This window comes from Melanotaenia boesemani, chromosome 23, assembly GCF_017639745.1.
Source record: "Melanotaenia boesemani isolate fMelBoe1 chromosome 23, fMelBoe1.pri, whole genome shotgun sequence".
Taxonomy (NCBI): Eukaryota; Metazoa; Chordata; class Actinopteri; order Atheriniformes; family Melanotaeniidae; genus Melanotaenia; species Melanotaenia boesemani.
In genome coordinates, this window is record NC_055704.1 from 23,127,439 (window position 1) to 23,150,395 (window position 22,957).

Below are 22,957 nucleotides of genomic sequence, written 5' to 3' on the forward strand. Positions count from 1 at the left end.
ATTGTTCCATTTTGTACTTAAATTAAGGATTAATTCTCCTAGATGCAACATTGGATACACTGCAACTATACAAAAAAATGTACAACATGTATTGTTTTTGCACAGATTAAAGTGTTTCTAAATAAAAAAAATGGCTACAGTGAATAGTTATGAATTTTACATAAAAGAAAAAAAATAGAACAAAAAGAAGAATCTTGTTTACAGAAAGAAAAAAGCCATTTAGAGAGAAATGTCTGAGTTTGCTTTTCCTTTCATGTTGTGACGATCATGATATTTTGCACTTTGCCCCTCCTTTCTCTCTTTTCCATTTCATCCGTCTCCCCTCACAGTTCCCTCTCTGTTTGGTGTTTCCGTTGCAAATCTTTACCACCGTCATATTAACCTCTTTCTCAGTCCCCACCAGCAATGATCTGACCTCCTCCACAGAGAAATAAAACAGAGGAGGAGCAATGATGCCACCCTGAATGAAACTGGTTGTCGTGGCAACAGTTTAGCAACCCGGGTGGTCTGTTTAATTTGGAAAAAAAAAAGTTGATTTTCTTCTAATTGTATACTTAAGATATTCTAATACTCAGGTACAACTGCCCTTTTTATAAAGTAAGGACAACAGATGGGCATAAAGGTGGGCTGACATCCCAGAGCTGTTTTTTTTTTTTCTTTTCAAAAACAGCTAGATGCACTTTAAGAAAGAAAAATTCACTCGTTTTCCTTCGAGGACATTAGAAAGACTGGTATTGGGAAATGGAGATAGGTTAAACTAGTCTTGTACATATGTAGGTCTGTATCTGCTATTTTTCTAGCAATGTAAATACGCTCCTTGTCCCTCCTTTGCATCCCTTCAGGTGGCCTAATCTGTGCAGATGACTCGAGTAGAGCAGAAACATTTAACAATAATAAATTCTCAGGTTATTGTGGTTTTGTTTTTCTCGTTGTTGAACCTTAAGGACAAGGACAGTGTGAGTGGGGAATTAATTTGGCCGATGGCCCAAACAAAAGCACAATTGGTGCAGGACAAGCAAACATGATGATCAAACACAAATCAAGCAGCCCTCTAAATGCTTGCGTCCCTGTTTACGACCCCCCTGAATGCCTTCACTTCAACGTCAGACTGGGTGTCTGTATCGCGTGTCTTTGTGTTTTTGAGTGTTCAGCTTTAATTGCATGCTTATCCCCCCACTGTTGCTTTTGTTTGCTGTGATCTTTCTCTGCTTGATCATCTTTTAATGGCTGCAGTCAGACACAATCGCTGCTGCGGGTAGAAGAACAGGCCACTTGATATAAGGCTCTATATGCTGGGTTGACTACCTCCAGGGACAGCGTGTGCGGTTTTGTTTCTGTTGGTGTGTCATCTGTCAGCAATGTTCTCTCAGCTGTCTTGTCTTCTGTACCAGTTGAGGAAGGTGGCACCAGTGAGCATGATAGCAAAGGTACAGTTTGATTTTCGTGCATGCTCGGATTGCTTTGATTATGCACTTGCTTGCTCTGTTTCTATGGTTACCCCATGCCTCCTTTTTGGTTCAAACTCTTACCACCAATCTGTCAGGTGCAAGTTAGTGCTTATTGCTAATAGTATTTTGTCAGCAGGCCGACAGACCTCCTCCCACCATCGACCCGTACACACAAATCTAAGTGGATAAATTTGTGTCAATTTAAAAAGTGTAACAAGCTGCCACCACAATAGCCTTAGGTTGTTGTGTGTGTGTGCGTCCATGTACATGATTGTGTGTGTGGCAGCATAAGTGGGGGTCACATTAGCCGTGTAAGCCCGGGTTGAGTAGCCTCGCCGCCTGCCTGCTGCCTCTTTGATGGGAGAACATCTGTTGGCTGTGATATGAAGCTGGGGAGTATCTCTTTCTCTCTCCTTCACTTGCTCTGTTATGAATTCCCCAGCTGCTCAGCTCCCTCCCTTCACCTAAAAACCCTGTCCCACACCACCTGTGCAGTTTTAATACATAATTTATCTGCTAAGTAACCACATCCAAGAGACTCATTCCTTTATCCGTCTCCAGCTTTGTCCTTCTGCCTCCATTGTGGGTTTACTTGGTTTGTGAACGTTTTTACCTTTTTTTCTAACATTCTTATTTAAGCAGATTAGCTGTGATTTGAGTTTTAGTGTTGGGTTGAATTTACTTTATCTTCAGCGAACCCTTCTGGCCACACCTCTAAGCCCAAGCAGAAACATGTCCTGAACATGTCAGAAGTTGTCTGATCTCAGGCAGAAGAGTTGACTTTTATTTTCAGGCGTGACTCCAGCTTTTATCCTTTTTCAAACAGTATTTGTGGCTATTCTCTTTTGGTGGTCATTGGATTGATTGCTTTTCTTTTTAGTTATTCCATGTTTGAATGCTTATCAAATCAGCCAAACCCCTCTGAGTTAGCACGTCTGTTTGATTAGATATAAACATATACAACTGGTAGGATGCCTTTATCTAGAGTCCACGAAAACATGTCAGCTGGATGTCTGATTTCAATCGATTAAATTAAACATTTGTCCTTGTAAAAGTAGCTATTTTCATCTTAATCTCATGGTGTCACAGTGTGTTGAGGAGGACTCAGACACTCCTTTTGTTTTGTTTTGTTCCTGTATGATTTTATATAAAAATGTGCTCATTCAGTAACTTTTATACCGGCTAAACATCTCATTTACTAGTTTCTGATCAGGTGTTTTTTTTTCTCTGCTTATGTCACAACAGGAAGTTTAAGAGAAAATGTTGAATTGTAGATCAACTGTATCGGCACAATTCTTAACTCATTAGTTTTACTTTTCTCTTAAAACATAATTTCCTCCCTCACAGGCTGGAAGTGCTGAGAGTCTTAACCTGCTTTTTGCCTGTTACAGCAGGAAAATGCACCTGATGGCTGGATTTTCAATATTAATTTGTTCCCCCTGTGAAGAAGGAAGGCAGCTTCACACAGCTCTGAAATTCATGCTGCTGACTTGTTACTTTTTAACAAATAAATCCTGAAATTCCCATCCGTCTTTGTCAGATATATTTGATTTTATGACATTATTTTATTTTTACAAGAAAGATTTAACACCTACCGTGTGAAGGGAAAACTGCTTCTAAAAACAGCTTTTAATAAGTGTTTTCAAACCAAAGATTATTGAACTTTTGTTAAAGAAGCAGTCAATTAATATAAAAGTGTGCAAAACACGACTATTTATAAGGGAATTAAAATTGATTTACATGTTTTAATGCCATTTTTTAAACACTACAACTCTGAAGTTTGTTTCCTGTCCTGAAATCAGAATCTAGAAACCTTAAAAGGACTTTTTTGTTTATTTGTGGTGCTGAAAATATCTCATTTCACATTTATTTCTTTCTCACTACTTTAAATTGACCAATCATCACAAAGCTGCTGCTTCTAAAATAACTAGAAATCTTCCATAGATCAGCCCCTCCTTTACCACAGCTGGTCCATTTACTTAAACTACAGCGACTGTGTGAGCCTCCAAGGTTAATGTGCGACATTACCCGCCTCTCTTAACCCTTTGCTATGGACTTTTTATGGGCCAAACAGTGCATCTGGTTTATGTCTTCCCACTTGAGTATACAAGACAGACTAGTTCACCCCAATACGTCACTCAACTTACTGTCCATTCCAGATCAATAAAATCCTGTTTTCCACAAGTAGGTTGTTCCATTAGAAATGGATGCTGGGAGAGAAGCTGAAGGGGTCTGAGCTTATTGTGTCAAATACAATCCAATCATTGTAAAACAGTCAATAAATCAAAGCGGGGGACCCGGGTAACCTGCCTTTCAGCCACTAAAGCTGTGTTGTACCTTTACAAGCTTCAAAGATTTACCTGACACATACCTCTCATCACATTAGTCACCGGCAGTGAGTCATATTGGTTTGAAAAGCTGGAACTGAAAAGGAATATTTGCAGTACGAATCAAAGCGAATCAAGGAGAGGTTCATTTCACCTCTTTGGTGTACATTTTTATTGAAATGGATTTTTTTATGCTTTTTATTTTAATGTCGTTTATGAAGATGCCGCCACACTTCATGAACAATAACACAAGCTTTGTTTAAAATAGACATAAAACATTTGGCTCATTATATGAAAAAACTGTATTACCCAATTATGTTCTCAACTATCATCCTAATTTTTAAGCGTGCAAGTAAATCCTGTTCACGTCCACCCCAACACTGGGTGTTAGCTATACTGTGTGTGGGGTATTTATGGGATATGTGATGAGGCAAAGTGCCTCTCACTGAAGCAGCCGTCTCTCTTGTTGATCGCTTCTCGTCTCTAATGGTTTAGTCGATACAGACAGCGTCGTGGAGGAGCGGGAAATCCGGGGTCGTCCACCCCTCTGCTGCACAAACCTGGACCACTCATTAGCATGACACCAATGCAGATTTCCTAATGAGCTCTTCTTCGCTTTGCATGCCAATCAAACTCTCCCCTAGACCTTATTTACATTAACATTTCTACAATACATCCTGACGATCCTGATGCATAAACAGAAAATAAATAAGTCTTGGAGCAAAAGGAGAACACTGTTCAACTGGAGGAAAAGATTAAAGATAATGTCTCATTTTTTTTTTAGAATCAGTGATTTACTTTGATGCCATTTTTCTTGTATGAATAAGACCTAAATGACACCTAACGAGATTAACTTAATCAGAAGGAAATGTGGTCTCCCTCCTTCTTACATGAAGCCTGAGCCTTTTGAAGTAACCGATAGAAAAGCCAGTCAGTGAGCGTTGGGAGACCAAAAGAGAGAAAACGTGCCCTCGACTGAATTAATGAACCATTCTCTCTAAAGGGGATTCATCAGGAACATAATAGGGGCTAAATTGATTCACAAAGTGTACTTTTATGAATAACATGCTTATATTGATTTCAATTGTCTTCCAAGTGTGATTTAGTAATGAATTAACAATGAAGCTATGTTTAAAAACCCACGCAAGAAGACAGACTGCGCTTATCTTGTTCATAGCTTCCTCCATGTTTCAGCTAGTCTGCGTTGTTTCAGAGCTACACAAGTATGTCGCTGGTTGGATGACTGTTCAGCGAGGTGTGCTGGAATCAGACAGCAGTGATGTTTCTGCTGCTCCTGTCATGGGTTTATGTATGTTTTAGGTGAGGACTTTGTATTTAAAATGGTTCAAATGATGCTCTTTTTCAAAGGGGGATTAAAAAAAAAAAAGTTTGAGTGTACAGTATATTCAAAATATTTTTACAGCTTTATCTTTCCAATATATAACCAGAGCTGTTGGATTGCTCTCTTTAAACCCAGCAGACTGCTTTCTCATAAATAGTAATTATACCCTGCAGAATACATGACTTGCTGATGTATTGCTGCTTTAACACTGGGGTTTTAAAGAGGCCATAGGAGGCTTTTGGGGTTTTCTTTTTCTTCAGTGTGCTGTGTAGCTTTATTTTTGTGCATGTAAAATATCTGCATAGTTACAAATGTGCAAGTCTACACAAAAAAAAGCCCTTTGTCTCTCTCACTGCTTCTAAACTGCTTTGTACTTCACCATTTATGACCAGTGAGTGGAACAATTGGAGCAAGTACTAAAATAAGGCCTTTCAGACCGAAGGTGCCAAAGTGCTGCAGCAATACTGGAGAAATATGCTTTTTGAGCATTGGGACAAGTAGAAGTTTTCTAATTCACTCACAAATAAAGTTAACTTGTGAATTAACATAATATGAGTTGATGTGAATTAGAAGTGCCCTCAAAATGCGCAATTACTCAGACTACTTGACAGAAGCAGCACAAGACCATCTAATCCCTCAATTTCCATCCATCCATTTATTTTCTGTCTCGTCAGAGTTCGGGTCGCAGGAACAGCAGTTTTAGGAAGCCCAGGCTTCCTTTTCCCTCGCCACTTCTTATAGCTCATCTTGGGGTATCTCAAGGTGTTCCCAGGCCAACCAAGAGACGTAGTGCTTCCGGCTTGGCCTTGATCTTCCTCCTGGCGAACGTGCTGGAAACACCTCACCTGGAAGTTATCCAAGAGGCTTCCTAGCCAGATTTCTGAACCAACTCACAAGGTTCTCTCCATGAGGAGTAGCACGTCGATTGTGATCCCCTCTCAACCTATCACTAGGATTTGTTTGTCAGGCCACTACCTACAGCTCGTGACAATAGGTGTGGGTAGGAACATAGATCAGCCGGTAAATAAAGAACTTTGCCTTTTGGATTAGCTCCTGTTTCACCGGTGATAGATTTGAGGCTGCATCACTGCAGATGCTGCAGCCATGCACCTGTAGTTCTTGACCTATCTCTTGCTTTGTCCCTTTCTTTCTTTTCCTTTCTTTGATATTCCTCCGGTGTTTCTGTGATGAATCAGCTATGGTCATCATGGCCAGTGTTATGATATCCAGTTGCTGGTATTCGACATGGTCTGTAAAGCAAAACTTGTCTGTAAAGTGATGCAGCATCCTGGAAGGAAAAAGTTGTGATGTGTGGTTTCAAAGCCTTGAGATGCTGCTGGGTCACTGCTGTCAAAATATGTCAAATATTTTAGGTCAGAAAGTTGCATAGTGCTACTTTAAGTCAGTATTCTGACCCCTTTTACATCAACACTGCCTGTGCTCCATGCTGATCAGGCTGATCTGTAGGTAATGCTGCCTTTGGACAGTTGAAGGTTTAATCCAGACTCACTTTCTGTTGCACCACCTTGTGTTTGTTTCCTTCAACATCTCAGCTTTACTCACAGATTTGGACATTTGCATGCTAATAAAATGTAACGTGCAATTTGTATGGATTTATACTCCTTATTTTTCCATTGAAACCATCTCAACCATGTGTTGTACTCATCCACCTGCACTCAGATTTTGTGAGTATGTGATGTAGTACCATTACATGGTCTATGCTCAGTAACTCTGCTGAAAGTGTTTAAGGGCTGTACACATCTTGCAGCATTTAGTTCAAGCTGCAAGGGTTTCTGATGATCATGTTCTAAATGTAAATATGTATTTGAACTCTATTTCTTGTGTTTATAACACAGTTCTGATGGTTGCCAAGCTCTATAAGCAACCTTTTCCCCCATCATGCTATAACCTAACAGGAATCACCTGTCACTTACTCCCATCTGAGTGTGTTTTTTATCATTCTAGAGCTGTAAAGATCAGCTTGTTCTGCCATTATTAGGACTTTCTGTCCTCTCAGCTCCAGCTTAATGGCCTGCTAGTCTTTCCCCAAACATTCCTCTCTCTCTTATCTCTCTCCTCTTTTCCCTTGTCCCCTTCTCTCATCATATCGTGCAGCTTAGTCTTGTCTGGCTGCAGTTGCAGAGCAGCAGCAGAAACAGCAGTCACATAACTGCATTCAGCTGGAACAAACAAGATGGTTGGCTGCTCATGGAAGGTCATCAGCCCTGGGCATAGTGTGTGTGTGTGTGTGTGTGTGTGTGTGTGTGTGTGTGTGTGTGTGTGCATGCATGAATTTGTGCTTTAAAAAGAGATGGACTCTAGTGTCTCTAAAAGTGCACCTCCCAAAAGAAGTTTTCATCTTTTTGTAATCTTTGTAAGTATTTTAGCCACAAATATTGAATATGAGCTCAGTCATAAAGATGGAAACATTTGATTTTAATTTTCAGGGAAAAAACTTCTGCAGAAGTCTGCACAAGCATCAGAGGTGCAGAAACATGAGCTGAAGATGCTGTTTGGGACATTTGGAGTTGGGCAACACTAACATTTTTATAGCTGTGTCCTGCATTGAGCGATGCCTCGACTCAAACGGCAGCGTTGTGTGAAAAGCTTTCACTGGGAAACGGATGTTACACAAGTTTTTCCTTTTATTCCTAATGGTATTGGATTTTTAAGTTCTTTTAAAATAAATAATATGGATAACGCTTGTATATTATCCATTTATAAATTCTGGATGCTGTTTTCTACATTAAGCACATGTTGTAATGACACGGGCACAGCCGAGGGCTCACACAGTCAAATATGAACAGAGTTGAAGCGATATGAACCAAATTTGAAATCGATATTTTTTTTACCTGAATCACGATACACGATATATTTCTCGATATTTTATTTTATTTTATTTATTTTTTTATTTTTTGTCAAGTAACGAACAAGACAGTTCTAATTTACAGTCTTCAGTGCTAAATATACTTTTAACAATCAGCCGCACATGTGCATTAAAACAGATGTTAAATTAAATGCTCCTAAAACAAAACAAATTAAAATACTTTCAATGACCAAAACAAAAATACAGCTGTGCAAAATGCAAAACAAAAGCTGCTTTTAACTCAAAACAATCTATCTCCATATAAACGATATTCCCTCCTTCTATATTGCATCTGATAAAGTCTCGATATATTTGAACATCTTGCGCAGCTCTAGTTGAAGCATGAACAAACCAGACCTCCGCCCTCTGGCATCACGCAGCCTGGCTTATTTGCTTTAAACCTGTCAGAAGAGACACGTCTGAGCATCTCTCAAAGTGACCTTTGATGAGGTGGGGGTTGTTAATTATTGGTTACAAAAACAAGCCTCAAAGCCTTTTTAAAACCTACCCAGTTGACGCTCTTGGAAGCCGTACGCCCCTGCAGCTGTCCATTGTGTCCAGTCCAACAGCCCAGACACTTGCTACCACCCTAAAAGTGCCGCAGTGACGGCCACCAGGCTGATGAATGGTGACACCTAATCTTTGTCAGCTCTAATTGGTGCTGCAGGTTTGATTAAAAGCCGAGTCATGTCTGCTCAGTTGGGATGTGGGAAGCATGTTTATTACCACACGCTGTGTATTCCAGCATTAATGCGTGCATATATTGTATGCATATTGGGGTATGTGTGTTATCCTAATAATACGGACCTGTCTGAAGCTGTAAGAGACAGAATCCTGGCTGATCCCCAGCTTTACGAAGCTTGGCTTCATTTTTGCTCTTCATTAACCTTGCTTGCCCTCAACCCCCAGAATTTCTACCTGTTTACTTTCAATCTGTTCTACTTTCCCTCTTTCCACAGTTCTGTGCTTTTTAGTTCTGCAGCTTTGTTGGATGAATACTTAAATTGGTTGTAGGGCCCTGTTGATTTGTTAGGTTTTAAGTTTCTTGACTTTTCTTTTGACTCTTACTTTTGTCTAAATCTTGTTCACTAATTTCTTTGTCATTTGCAAACACATTACTATCTAAGCAAGCAGAAGAGCCAACATTTTACACAAAGCCTCAGGTGGATTAACCAAGCTTTAATACTTTCATCCCTTGGCAGTAGAGCTGAAACAAAGGGAAAAAACAAAAAAACAATTTAATCAAATTAGCATGATGATAGCATGCAGTTAAATGATTAACTAGAGCCAAAACTGAGCTGTTACATCTGTCTGCAGCTTTCTCTTTTTTTTCTGGGACCTTTTACCATCAACATCACATCAAAAAGAAAAACAGTGAGCTGTGTTGCTGCTGATTTACAGAAAGTTTGAGCACCACAAAGCTCAGTTGAACTTTTTGACTTCTTGAGTCGCACCCAGCCGCACCCCCTGTTCAACACTGATTCATCCACAAGGAGTTGATTAGCTTCCTTTCATCCTGACCATCTTGTGTCTCTGAGCGCTCGATGCTATCACTGTGTTGAAGTCGTACACAAACATGCAGCTTTCTGACTTTAAAAACCACACACTCTTTCAACGGCATCATTTGCACTCTAACACACACAAAGAGGCACGCACACACCTTCTGACATCCATGCAGTTTGATATGTGGCTCAAGGCAAAGCACTTCTCCCTAATGAGCCTCCTGCCCTCTGTTTCTCCTGGGGAGGCAAAAGAACTAACCTTGATGCAGCTTAAAAAGGATGTAACCTGCTTACACACACCAACATGATCTGCTGCGTTTGTGAAAGAATGTCAGTGACAAACATCATTTACCAACTTATAGTATCACCCATTAAAACACGACTACCCCTCAAGTCTAATTTCAAATCAACACCTACAATATCTCCATTAAAAAAAAGGGAGAGACATGTAACATATCTGCTTTCATGAAGCATTTTGGTTGTTCAGAAAGCAGCTTTTTAAACCAGAGATGTGACAGTGAGTTACGTTTGTTCACCGGTGCTTGAGTGATGCATTACTAAAACCTGTTATGCCTGCACAACATTCTTCCAATTTTCTAATGCTCTCATAAATATACCCCATCAGTACTGTAGTGGAACATTCACAAATCATTATAATGCCACAGGCAGGTGAAAAATAGATATATTTAAAATATATGTCAAGGACATTGCAATGTCTCTGCATCGTTAGATTGCCAAGTTCTGCGTTACATCATGCATTTTCCATTTTAGCATCTATTTCCTGACCAAATTTGATGCATTAAATTGAAGCTGTTTGCACTGCTGCAGTCTGACCTTTTTTTCTACACTTGGTATGTTTTGTAGATCTGGGCCAACTATGAGGAGAAACCAGTGGAGGAGGTTGTGCACCTTTCAGAGGAGAAGGAACGCGTGGCCAACTACAGAGCAGTATATGTCACTGAAATCTCCGACAACCTACACTTCTACGCCCAGGATGTAGAGACAGGTACCTTGTTATTATGTGTGTGAATGGAAGGAAGCAAGAAGGAAATCTCACATGTATTGAGTTTTCCAATTACGTGATTTTGGAAATCGGCCAGACATGGCAACTCTAGAGTAACAAACTCTGGTAAATACAGAATTTAGCAGAGAATTTGTGAGTATATCAAATGTGACTTGGATAATAATGGTTGAAATTGACTGTGTAAACATCGTGTTCTTCTTCATACTGCAGTGGTTACTTCATCATCCTGTGTAGCCCTGCACTAAATACACCAACAATTCCTCCACGCAGATGTGGGAGCAAGGGTTTTCTGACTTTCTATTCCCCTTTAACACCAGACTGACTTCATGAATGACAATTATCTCCATCACTCAGACATTCAGCACATCATTGCTGCAGCATCCCTCTCACCAGGAGAGAGAAAACAAAGAACGTCCCACTTGTTCTTACTACTGAATGCCTGGGGTAATGAAGAAATAAGGCTGCAAACAGCAGCGATCGGCTTTCTGAGCAGATTGCAAGCATTTAAACTGTTAGCATTTGTTCACATCAGTGAGCAGTTGCAAACATCCCGTATGCAGAAATCGCTTAATTTGCTTGCGGGGGATTTGAATTCTGCACCTTCACATCCCCAAACAGTGCACTGACTGATCTACTGGCTGGGTTTTTCCATAAGCAGAGGCAATTATGACATATTTAGGCTTTTTCTGCTTTGAATTGAAAAGGTTCAGCAATCCAAACTTTGGAAAAGAAAATCCAGAAGATTGATCAAATACATAAAACCATATTTAAATGATTAGGAAATACGCATGTTGATTGTTTTGTTGCTTTTTAGAAAGATAGTAACGGTAACGATCATGATGTATGAATAATCCACAGAGTTTTAATTGATTTGTGGATGACAAGCCTGATAAGGAGTCCTGAATGCGTGTTAAATTAGTCTGAAAGCTCAACCTGCTGATTTATTGAAAATGACTAAAACCACTCTAACTTTGTGATATTTTACTTTATCAGAGTTGGCTGTTCATGTGTTCATGTTGTAATACAACTTGACTGGGGTTAAGAGCTACAGCGCCAGCGTTTTAAAGATATTCATATTCACCCTTTTTAGTCGAGCCTGGAACCTTTTTTTATGCTATGTGGCATCTTCAGTTATTTTTACCCAGTAACTTACATACTGATATTTACACATCTTGACAAATCTTCCCTATACTGTGACTCCAAAAGTGTTTCAGTAGACCTTCTGGTTAAAGAGATGGGAATCCAATTTCCAAGCAGAGAGAGGGCAGGGCAGGTTTGTGTTTTATGTTTCTAGTCTTGAGCTCGTATGGTTTTTGCATCACTACCTTTTCAGACGTATTCAGACCAGGACAGTCCAGGGAAGTCTTTTTAATTTGTTGGGGAATTAAAAAGAAAGTCACTTCCTTTGGTTTGGTTTGCTTTCATGGAGCACTTTACTGAAGGGACTAAAACGCTTTGACAGAATTACGCAGTTATAACAGCTGTTCACTAGGGGCAATTTTCTCCTAAACGACCACTTAATACATAGAAAAAGGAAATCGAGCTCATACCAGGACTGAAAATGGCTCGTTTACCGCAAGTAAACTATGGAGCAACAAAAAATTTAAGCAGTCTTGGAGTTTCTCTTTTCTCTTTGGTGTTCAAGCCTAATACAGTTTTACAAGAAGCTGTCCAGTATGAGCAGCAGCAGAGGCAGCAACTTATCCAACATGCTCGCCTGTTCTACATCACTTCCTCTGTTTGGTTCACCGTATGGTCCATTAGACCAGGGACCCCCGGTTTTCAAACGGACCATAGCTTACTTCTTTTAGCCTGGACCCGAGTTCGAATGTGCATTCACATTGCTCCAAAACGCACCAGGGTTCGTTTAAATTGAACCAAACAGTGCCAGTGTGAAAATAAGTGAGATTTATTGGTGTTACATAAATTGCATTCACACATGTGCTTATTACATGAATTTCATGAGATTCTGATCCAAAGTCTTTTAGCCAGATCGAGTTTATGGTTGGTCAGTTTGATAAAGTTTGAAGTTTCGTATTTCAAGGTCGATGTAATAAGAGAGCATAGTGATGTTTGTTAGTATGACCTCATTAGGGTATTTAGATGGTTCAGATGTAGAATAAAGGAATAAAACAAAAAGACCTGTCCTTCACCCCTTTAAAGCTGTTTTAAAACAGTTTTTTCCAACTTGACATTGAAAAACAAGCAAATACAATAAACTGAATTCAGAGGTCTTCCTCTCTGCTGCCCCTCATCTGTACACTATTAGAAGCCACAAGACTGACTTTAGCCACCTTTAAATGTACCTCACTCACACAATTACTTTTTATTTAATTAGATTTTCTGCCATGTTGACTCGCGGCATCACTCAAACCATAATAATTCATTCATGTATGAACGTGATAACGCTTTAGCTCTCAGTTGTTTGTTTTAATGTCCCTAACCCCTAACCCTTTTTTATGAGTTACCTTGAGATGTTCAGGTCATCTGAAGTTTTCTCGTCATGAGCTGTTGAATCCAAACCTTTTCAATGCCTCTGGCTGCTTCTGGCTCAGTCAGTCATGAGTGATGTTCAAATTGAGACGAGGCTTTTATCGTTGGTGAGAATTATGTGTCACAGTGAAGAGGCTGAAATCCAACCTGAAGTCGGGGTTAATGCCTTCAGCAGCACTTACTGCCAGCAGGGAAAAGGGAAAAGTGAAACATGTTAGCGGTAGGAGTTTAGGGTCTACTGGGAAACATGACATACTTGAGCTACAAATAAAGCATCAAATCAAAATGTTTTTTATTGATTTTTAGCAAATGTCTCATAAGTTTCTTATATATAAGTGAGCTGAGAAAGCGGTGAGATGCAAAGCATTTACAACATGTTTTTTTCTCTTGCAACCAAAGTGTTGCATGTACAGAAAATGTACACAAACTGCATTTTCCTTTTATTGCTGCTCTGTGTATTTTGACAAGAGGCTGTGAGTTACTCGGTCTTCTCTTATATAAAGCCTTGCTTTTTAGATGATCCAGCAATGCTAGGTCTTTTTATTTATTTATTTTCCCCTTTAATTGGACCTTGTCCTTCCACCAAGAGACTTATGTGCTAGTTTTAAAAAAAAATTAGTAATAAATAATAAATAAATAAAAATCAAAAGTGTTCCACTCAGCAGGGAAGCAGAACCTGACCGGTCTTCAACCTCCACCTCCTCCTCCATCGTGTTGTCTGCCCCTCCCCTCCTTCCTCAATCTCTTTAATTTTTGCTGGCGTTCCCTCAAAGCTACATTAAGTCATACCAACCTCTTGAAGGGAACATCAAAGTGTTAAGGCCTGTAAAATTTCCAGGATAAGCTCAGAAGTGGACGCTGAATTTGCTCCTTTGATTGCAACTGATGATAACATGCCAACTTCCTAAAACGTGCAGAAGTGTGCACTACCGACATTTCTGCTTCTAATTTTCCACAACATTTGGAACATTTGGCCTCATATGCGTTTATGACTGTCCTCATCCATGTGTGAAGTACTTTGGTCATACCGATTAGCCTCTAACCGCTCCTGCTTGCTCTGGAAAGTCTTGTGAGGCATTCATTCAAAGCAAAGGCCAAAGCTCAGATACTGGCCACGTTTACATGAGTTTTATTTCCCTTTTAATTCAGAATTAAAATTAAATCCTCTTAAAAATGGCCTCACACCTAATTCCATTTGAAAATGGCCATTCCAAATTAAACTTAAATACAAAGTAAGTTGATCGTTTATTTGGATTTTAAATCCGAATTGAATAATTCCTTGATCGCGTATACGTCCATTCCACTTTAAATTAATCCTGCTCATTCTGCACATGCTCGTTCCCTTGTCCTGTCGCGATGACGGTTGGTGCGCTCTCTCCCTTCTCTATTTTAAGGGGCATTTATTCATGTTAAGTGACAAGGCCTTTTGTCAAAGGTGGGTACATGAAAAAGTAGCACTACACAGATCGTAGCGTTTAACCTCTGCAGCAGGACTCCTCAATTCTGCCCCACGAGTTCTGCAATCCAGCAGGTTTTCAACGTGTTCTGCTTCAACTGAATTGGACTGAATTAAGTAGCCCTGCACCAGAGAATACACTAAGGGAATAGAGATAAGCTGGAAGTTTACACAGTAATGATTTATAAATAAAAATGTGTAAATGCTCTTTGTTTACAAGTTGCCAGTGAAATCCGACTGACCAAATCGTACAGGATAGATACAATGATGAGTAAGAAACTTTTCTTTCTAGATGTACATAATGCACTGAGTGAATGCCACATAAAATAGAGAAGACTCTTTATGTTTGCACACCGATGTTGTACTTTTTCTCCTCGTTTTACAGCTTCACCATCTGGGGTTTGAGCCAGAATTCAGTCACCATATCTTTGTCTAGTGGTGCAAACTCTTAACAAAACATAAATGTACAGCCACACAAAGCCTAACTGGATTTCCCACAGTGTGATGTTTAGTCCTGAAACAATACTAACTTCATGAAAGAATATAAAACAATATTACCACAGCTTTGCTTTGAACATAATGATTAGTGTGAGGAAATTAATATAACGCAAATAACTCAGATTTTATAGAGAATGTAAAACAAATCATAAAAGCTAGCTGTATTTATAGAAAGAAACGATTCAAACACAGCTTGGACTGTCAGAGTCATTTGTCTGTCTGCTCTTAAGCCTCCATTTGTCTCAATTGTTGCCTCCGTGAAATGAGATAAATTTTATTGATTCGACACAGGAAAATTAAAGTGCCACAGAGGCATAAAGAAGGGAACTAAAATCAGTGAAATATACCAGGAAGCAGACCAATAGTAAGAACTTTGAGCATTTCGTGGTGGTAGAACAAATTAATGTTTTTTAGTGAACGAGAAAAGAAAAAGCAATAAAAATATTGTCGTCCAGTAAGAATTGATAATGAGAGATAACTTATACGATTGTGAGAGACTGTAAGCAATAAAAAGCACAAATAAACGTAATGCAAATATCCTTGAAATTGATTGAAGAATAAAGAGTTTGAGGCAGTTTGCGGCAGAAAGATGTTTGGACCAGACGTGGGTTGTTGTAAGAGGTGGTGCAGTTACCAGAGTAGAAACGGGGAGATTAAATGGGGGGGAAAGGGACACAGTCATTGATATTTAGAAATAGTTTCCAAACCATTAACCCTGTGGGAGTTGCGGCTGTCTAATAGACTGGGATGTATTTATTTATTTATTTTTATTTATGTGTTGTGGTCTGTAAAGGCCAGTGGTCACTGAAAAGCGTTTACAGCTTTTGTTGCATGTTAAAAATCATACGCAGGGCCTTGAAATAATCTCTTTGCTGTCATCTTTTAAAGCAATCCTTAAACACGGTGGGAAATGCAGTTTCTAATATCATCTTTTCTCTGGGGGTCCTCTATCTGCTCTACATTTTACCCCTTTTACTATTTTAATTATTCACATTTAATTACTGGCAAGTGTTTTTTTTTTCTTCTTCATATATGAATATCTTTACACAAGCTCGATAAGTGATTAATTCTACGTTAGGAACAGTTTTTCTAAGTCACTGAGAAGCTTGAGGGATTTTGGTCTTTAATCCTCAGTTTATTTTAGGGTCTTTATCTGAAGCTGTATTCGTTGCCTCACTTTCTCCCCCCGACCCACATTATCTCGCTTTAGTACTGCTGTCTCTCTTTCATCCCCCTATTTTCCTTGTGTGTGTTGTTCCCTCTCCGGAGGCTATATGTAATTACTGTCAGAGGGGAACCTGCACAGATCTGTGCGACCTTGGACACTAAAAGACATCGGCCACTCCAGGCGCGAGGAAGGAAGTGACTGAGCTGTGCAAAGTTGTTGGTTTACCACTAAGCTGGAGAGTCAGCATAATTAAAAGGTAGCTAAATATAGCGGAGTTTTTCTGGGTGGAATCTAATGACGACAACTTGATTGAGATCACAAATGCTGTATAAGCAGCTGAATTATAGCCCCACTATGAAACTTTAGATTCTCTGAGGTGCCCCCTGATGACTACTAAGCTGGCATCCGTCTTGCATCATGTCTCTCTTCTGAGATCTTGCCAGCCATGGATGGATGGACGGATGGATGGATAGATAGATACAACAGCAAGTATTAGTGCAAAAGACTCAGATAAAGAAAAATAAAGCAAACATACATATCTATAAACCAGATAAAATATACTAATCTATGTACAACATATACAAATCAACAGAACAAGTGAGAATAAATAATAATAGGCTTTAAAAGTATATGAATTTAAATAAGATTTGCAAAATAAAATGTCAGAAAAATGATGTGCAAACCACAAAAGAATTTAAAAAGGAGAATAGAATGGGAAGTGGGTAGAAGCAGCAGGTAAAGCCTGGAGTCTAAGCAGCTCTTCCCAGTCCCAGCACAGATTTCCTGTATCTGTCCTTAGGGTAGTGGATCATCTCAGTCTGTTAGAGAAGGATCTCCGCTGTCTGACCAGTGTGTGGTGGAGAGGAGGGAGGAGCGATCTCCACCACAGTTTTAAAATTGTCCAGTTTGTACCTAATGACTGAGCCAGCCTTCTTTCTAAGTTTGTTCAGTCTGTTGGTGTTGCTGCACACAGCAGCAAAGAAAAGCAGACTGGAGACGACAGACTGGTAAAAGATCTCCAACATGTTGCTGCAGACATTGAAGGATCTGAGCCGTCTCAAGAAGTAGAGCCTGCTCATCCCCTTCTTGTACACAGCATCTGTGTTGGATTTCTAGTCCAGTCGATGGTCATTCCCAGGTACTTATAGGTCTCAACAATCTCCACGTCCTGCTCCACGATCTTCAGTGAAAGTAGAGGAGTCCTCTTCCTCTGGACGTCTATCAACATCTCTGTAGGCTTGTTGACATTCAGATGCAGGTGTATCCTCAGAGAATTCACGTCTCCCCGTCATGACTGCTGGCACAGCTGGCTGGCCCAGTCAGTCCAATGTTGAGTTTCGTCTTCTCTTTTTCTTTTTTCCCTTGGCTATTTCTTTTCCTCTCTTTCACTAATGTTCGATAATGTCCTCTTGGGTTTATTTGCTAAATCAGCCATTGTGTGCTTTCACAAAGGCCAGTGGGTTGATAACCAGTTATTAACAAGTGATGCAGTGCCATGAGCGAAACGCTGCTGTAAGGTGATGGGGTGGAACGACGTCTACTCCAAGTATGTACATAATAAATGTCACTGTGTCACCAAAACAAGTCAGAAGCGCTGAGTGTTACAGTCGGAAAGTTATCTAGTGCTGCTTTAAGGAATGCAAGTGTCCAGATTAACTATCTTTATGGAACGAGTGAATTGGCTTCTGGTCAGGATTCCTTCTGAATGCCTCCTAAAGGAGTTGGTCATGTTTGGACCTGGGAGGCCTCAAGGCAGACCAGGGCTCACTTGAGAGGTCACATCTCTTAGCTGGCTCGTGTTCCTCAGGAGAGCTGACCCAGCAGCCAGTTCAAGGACAATCATCAGGAAATGGATGGTTGCACTAAATGACAGAAAAATGCTGTTAACATTTGCCAGTGGACATGCACGCTCTCCTCATCATATCCATTCATTTCACATTCTTTTCACCTACAAAAATCAAAGATGATGGCCAGATGCCGAGCTAAGACTTTCAGCATGACGCATCAAAAAAAAAACTATAGTTGACGTCACTCTAGCTGGGTCTGTATTTTTTCATTTATGCTGTACAACAGTCTGACATTTATTACCTCTGTGCAGTGGGTATCCTAGCCAACAGATTGAGTTGCTGGGCAACAGTCCTACAGGAATGTATCCAACAAGCTAGCACCCTTTTTCTGCTCAGGACCTCATTCAATTGTGCCCTCCATGGTACTGCATCGGTAGGCCGGGCCCCGACCAACAATCACACATTTTCTCCTCACCCCAACTTTCATCAGCTGCACAGTTGGCGGTACATCCTGTCTAGTGCTTGTTTCCTGGCACATGTACAGACTCATAATGAGTCCCCCCCACCCAACCAGGTGCCACTCCGTCCACATTATTCACACTTCTACCTTTTACACACAGCAGCTGTTCATCAGCTAATGATGCCGGACCCAGCTACTCATGGAAGCCACACTCTCCTATTGTTTAAAATAAAACTTTATTAGTTTGACATGTTCTGTTTTTTTTTTTTTTTTTGTGGTACCAGAACATTTCCACATGACTAGTTCATTTGTTCCTCCTTATTTAAGGTGTTGGTTTCATTAAAAGCCTACAAATAACTACTGAAACTTGTGTTGATGATGAGAAGCTCCCCGCTAATTGGATGTCATGTCAAGACAGCAAAGTGATGATTTCATTATGGAGTAAAACTTAATAAAAAGAAAAGCACAAGCAGAAATAGTTGTTGTTTTTTTTCTATGCAGGCATCAAACATCAGTGATTCAGGGTTGGAGATGCTTAACTCCTACACAGCTGATATGAGTCTGATTTATTTTCCCCAGAAGACTTTGAGGAGGACATTTTAGTTAATCATAAGATTTGTCACTTGAACAATGCAACGAAGGAACTAATTGTGCAGTGGAAACATGAAGCCAGATTTGAGACTAAAGACAAAAGAAATGCAAGAAAGTCCTAAATGTGAAAATTGTAGTAATATTATGGTGAACAGTTTAATGGTCCCATCGAATTAAAGGAGAATGGCTTTAATTGCTGTACTGTCATCCTAGTGTTTATACTATTGTATCGAAGCCAAAGCTGCTTATTTGCAAAACCATATTAATTTTAATTTTACATCCAGTTTAATTGCAATTTATTACCATGAAAATAAGTCTGTCTCAGAACCTTGCCAGGCTGCGAGAATGACTAACTGAAGTCTTCACCTAGAGTGTGTGCAGTGTATCCTTATCCATTATCCTTTTATGTCTTATGTTTAATTTAGCCGTAGTGTGTACCAAGCCTTGTTGTGGTGCTATTTGATCAAATATACACAGGACAAAGTAGCTGAGCAGGTGAATGAAAGTTGCAGAAGACTTGTCGGCTGATGCTGCTGTTTTTCGCTTTCCCAGCTCCCTGCCTCTGCAGCAGATGCAATATTTAGAGGTCAGACCCTGCCTGGATGATCTCTCCCTTCTCAAGGCATTCATTATTAAATCAGGTACGCGAGTTAGCTTCTAAAAGGTCAGCTCACCTGTCGGAATGAGGTGGGATGCTTTTGATTTCAGGTGGAAAATAAGCATCCTCGTCCACATTCTTCACAACCACAGCGAGCACCATTTGCACTAATGTCAGCGTTTGGGTCCATTACCTCGAGCTGAACGGATGGATGACACATTTCACAGTGGTGAGCCCCCACCCCCTCCCCCAAGGTTAAAAAAAAGGGTTCTCTTCAAAATTGTCCAAATGTGCGCACATTTGAGCCCATTTGGAGAATTTGAGTCCATCCTGCGAGTATATTTAGGCTTCTGGAAATCAAATCAGGGCTTTAGCATCAGCTGCGAGTCTCGACAGGTGGCAGAAAGAGAAACGAGAAAGATTGATGCAAAAAGAGAGCCACAGATGCTTTCTCTGTTTACATTTTCACTGATGGCTTTTCCAATTACAGAAACGGTAATTTGCTGTAAAAGGCTTCAGACTGCTGGCAAGAGGAGAGTAGAGAAGGGTAATTGGTGGTGGTGGGGGGATTTCACATGAGATGCAATCCATATTCCTCTCTAGTGGGAGTGGAGCAGTATATGTCAAGCAGTGGGATCATTTGTTTTTTTTATGGTGGTCTCCTTCAACACATGGCAGATACTGATACTACTTAAAACATCACTAAGGGAAAGGGAGTAAATGACCTTTCTCTTGTCTCGGCTCCAATCTTGTCACACGCCAAGAGGATGCAGGTCCTCTGACCAACCACGACGATCATCAGACTCATCGGCAGCATGTCGGCTGGTGGTACAGACCTCTCAAGCTATTACAACCCAAACTGAGGGGATGTCATCGTAGTCTTTTATCTTTATATCTCAATATCACCTGACTCATAGGCATTCCTCCCCCATGGAGTGGTAATGGGAAGTCCGACTGACCCTGAGAGCTTCTGTTTTAACCTAATTCAGCAGTTATGAAGGGTTTATATGTTTAATAAATTTTTAATTTGGTGCTTTTACAAAACTTATTTTTATGCTTTTTTTTGTTGTTGTTTAAAAACAGTTATTTAGTATTTCAATTTAACCTTTAAATGAACTGAACATCAAGCCACAACAACTTATAGCCAAACTTTTAATGAAAACCACTTTTTTAAAAAAATATATCAATTAGATATATCAAATTAATTTCTTCACTTTTTCCCAAATGCACTTGTATTTAAATCCAGTTCCCCATCTGTCTGTCACTGTGTACCTGGCCTGTACTACTGCACTGTTATGAGATTCTGCCCCCCTTCCTTCTTCACATAATGGTATGGTTCTAGTCTTTCCTTAGTTGTGATTGGATGCTTGATGTGCCCATGAAGTCCCGCCTGTTAAGATTTAGCTTCCCGATGGGAGTCTACTGTCTGTTTGCTAAAAACGAATCTCTTAGAGCTGGTTTGTTTACATACGGCACATCTCTACCCCAGAGGATGAAGCTTTTCCAGATTTAATGCATATTTAACACCCATATCTAACAGGTGAGCTAAAGCACAGAGCACACAGTACTCTAGGACACACAACTAAGGCGCTGTAGCATTTGTGAAAATATCAAAACCTCTGGTGCAAAACATTTACATGTCATTTATAGTTTGGTTACTTCTCTGTCCTCCAGGCCTTGCTTTTCATTTTCTTTGTTAATTATAGTCAATTATTGCTCGGTTTTATGTTTCCTGTTCCTCTTCCTGCCTATCTTCCTGGCAGGTGTCCTTTTCACAGATGCTCTCCAACTTCTCTCTTAATTCTTATAAAGCTGTAAATTACACTGCTTTCATAAGCAACCACTGCTCTCTTGGCCCGTGCCTCTGTCGCTCTGTGATTATTTATCCTTCTGTGGTTTAATGGCTTTCGTAAACAGCTTAATAGAATTCACTAGAGCCTGGGGATGTCTACTAAAAGGGCACTTGATCCACTGCTTTCATTGGTGTTTTTATTCTTTTTGTCTCCTCCAACCCTTGTCTGCTCACACACCGCGTGTCTAAATAATCAAATATAATCATAACCAACCTGTAAAACTTGTGTGAAACCCCTCCCTTCCTTCTCTCTCCACCTTCACCATTGTTTCCTTGTTTTAATTCCTAATCGCTCTCTTGCTATGCGCTGGGCATTCAGAATGTAATTATATACGATTTACAAACAGCTGCAGCCATTATGATGTATAAACAAATTAGAGAATGAGGGAGGGGATAGAAAAAAGACTGGAATAAAGAGATGAAGACAAAAAGAATTTGGCCAGCATCAGACACAGTCAGTGGCTTGGCTGCTTTTTGAATCGCCGCTTTTGGCTCTTCTCTCTACACAAAATGAGCATGTACGCTTGACACGGTTTACCCCCTTCTGCAAGCAGATATTTGGTTGACTTTATGCCAGCAATAAATAGGAATCTGCTTCTGTAATGCAGTGTGCCATAGCTGCACTTCTTTCTAAAGTGGAATTTTCCTGGGACTCTGCACTTCCGAAGGGGTTTACTTGATCCACCAGATGGCCGATTGTTTCTCTGCTCACCTGCGGCATGTAAGGCTTTGTTCCACCCTGGTTTCAGTCAGATTAGTTGTAATTGTGGTCATTTATGCGAGGTTCCTTTCACACCTTATTTTCCTAGATTTTTATTTGTGTTGTGGTTAATGTATTTTGAAATAGTTTTTTTTTCTGGATGAGCTTTGGCTTGAACTTGGTTTTGCATTGATGGAATGAGACCATCCATGATCCAAAAGCTAATTAGCTCCTTTAATCCCAGCTCAGAGTTTTGTTAATGCAAGCATAACACTGTGCATACTATCAAATACACTTCACAGGCAGCAGATACTGAAAAGAAAAGGTGCAGGGAGATATAATGTAATATGCAAAATGTGTCAGACGAATGATTTAACTCTTCCCACTGACAGAGTTTAACATATTGACCATCTACTAAAAGTATCAAGAATTAAGCGTTATCAAAAGGAGGCATCTGTTTGTTGCATCTTAAGTTTTCGTTGTGAAGTCCTTCAGATCTGCCTAAACAGCCTTAGATTCTACCAAACCAGTTTTCTTAAATTATGTTGCCAAACATATTCACTCAAATTGACCTCACAGCTCTAGTTTTATTTTTGAACTCGTTGTGCTTCTCCTGGATTCCCTCTAGTCTCCTTGCTGCATGTGTCAGAGCTGCAGCTCCACACAAAATGCCTGCATGCTCATCCATTAATGCCACTGGTTGCTGTTCAGACTTCTCATTGTAAAAAACGTCATGTGAAATTTTGCTGGATCCGTTTTTCAGGAAATGCACCGGGCTACTGATTCAGGCATGAAGATGACACATTTAGTTGGTGCCGTATTAATAGAAAAGGATGGATGGTTTG

The 22,957-nt window shown here is 40.0% G+C and overlaps 1 protein-coding gene across 1 annotated transcript in view; it reads left to right on the forward strand.

Annotated features, from left to right (window-relative positions):
• snd1 (staphylococcal nuclease and tudor domain containing 1) overlaps positions 1 to 22,957 on the forward strand; it is a 187,277-nt gene that overhangs the window by 134,035 nt on the left and 30,285 nt on the right. The window contains exon 18 of the mRNA XM_041978025.1: positions 10,350 to 10,491. Within this exon, the coding sequence (XP_041833959.1) occupies positions 10,350 to 10,491 (142 nt within the window). The remainder of the gene's footprint in view (positions 1 to 10,349; positions 10,492 to 22,957) is intronic.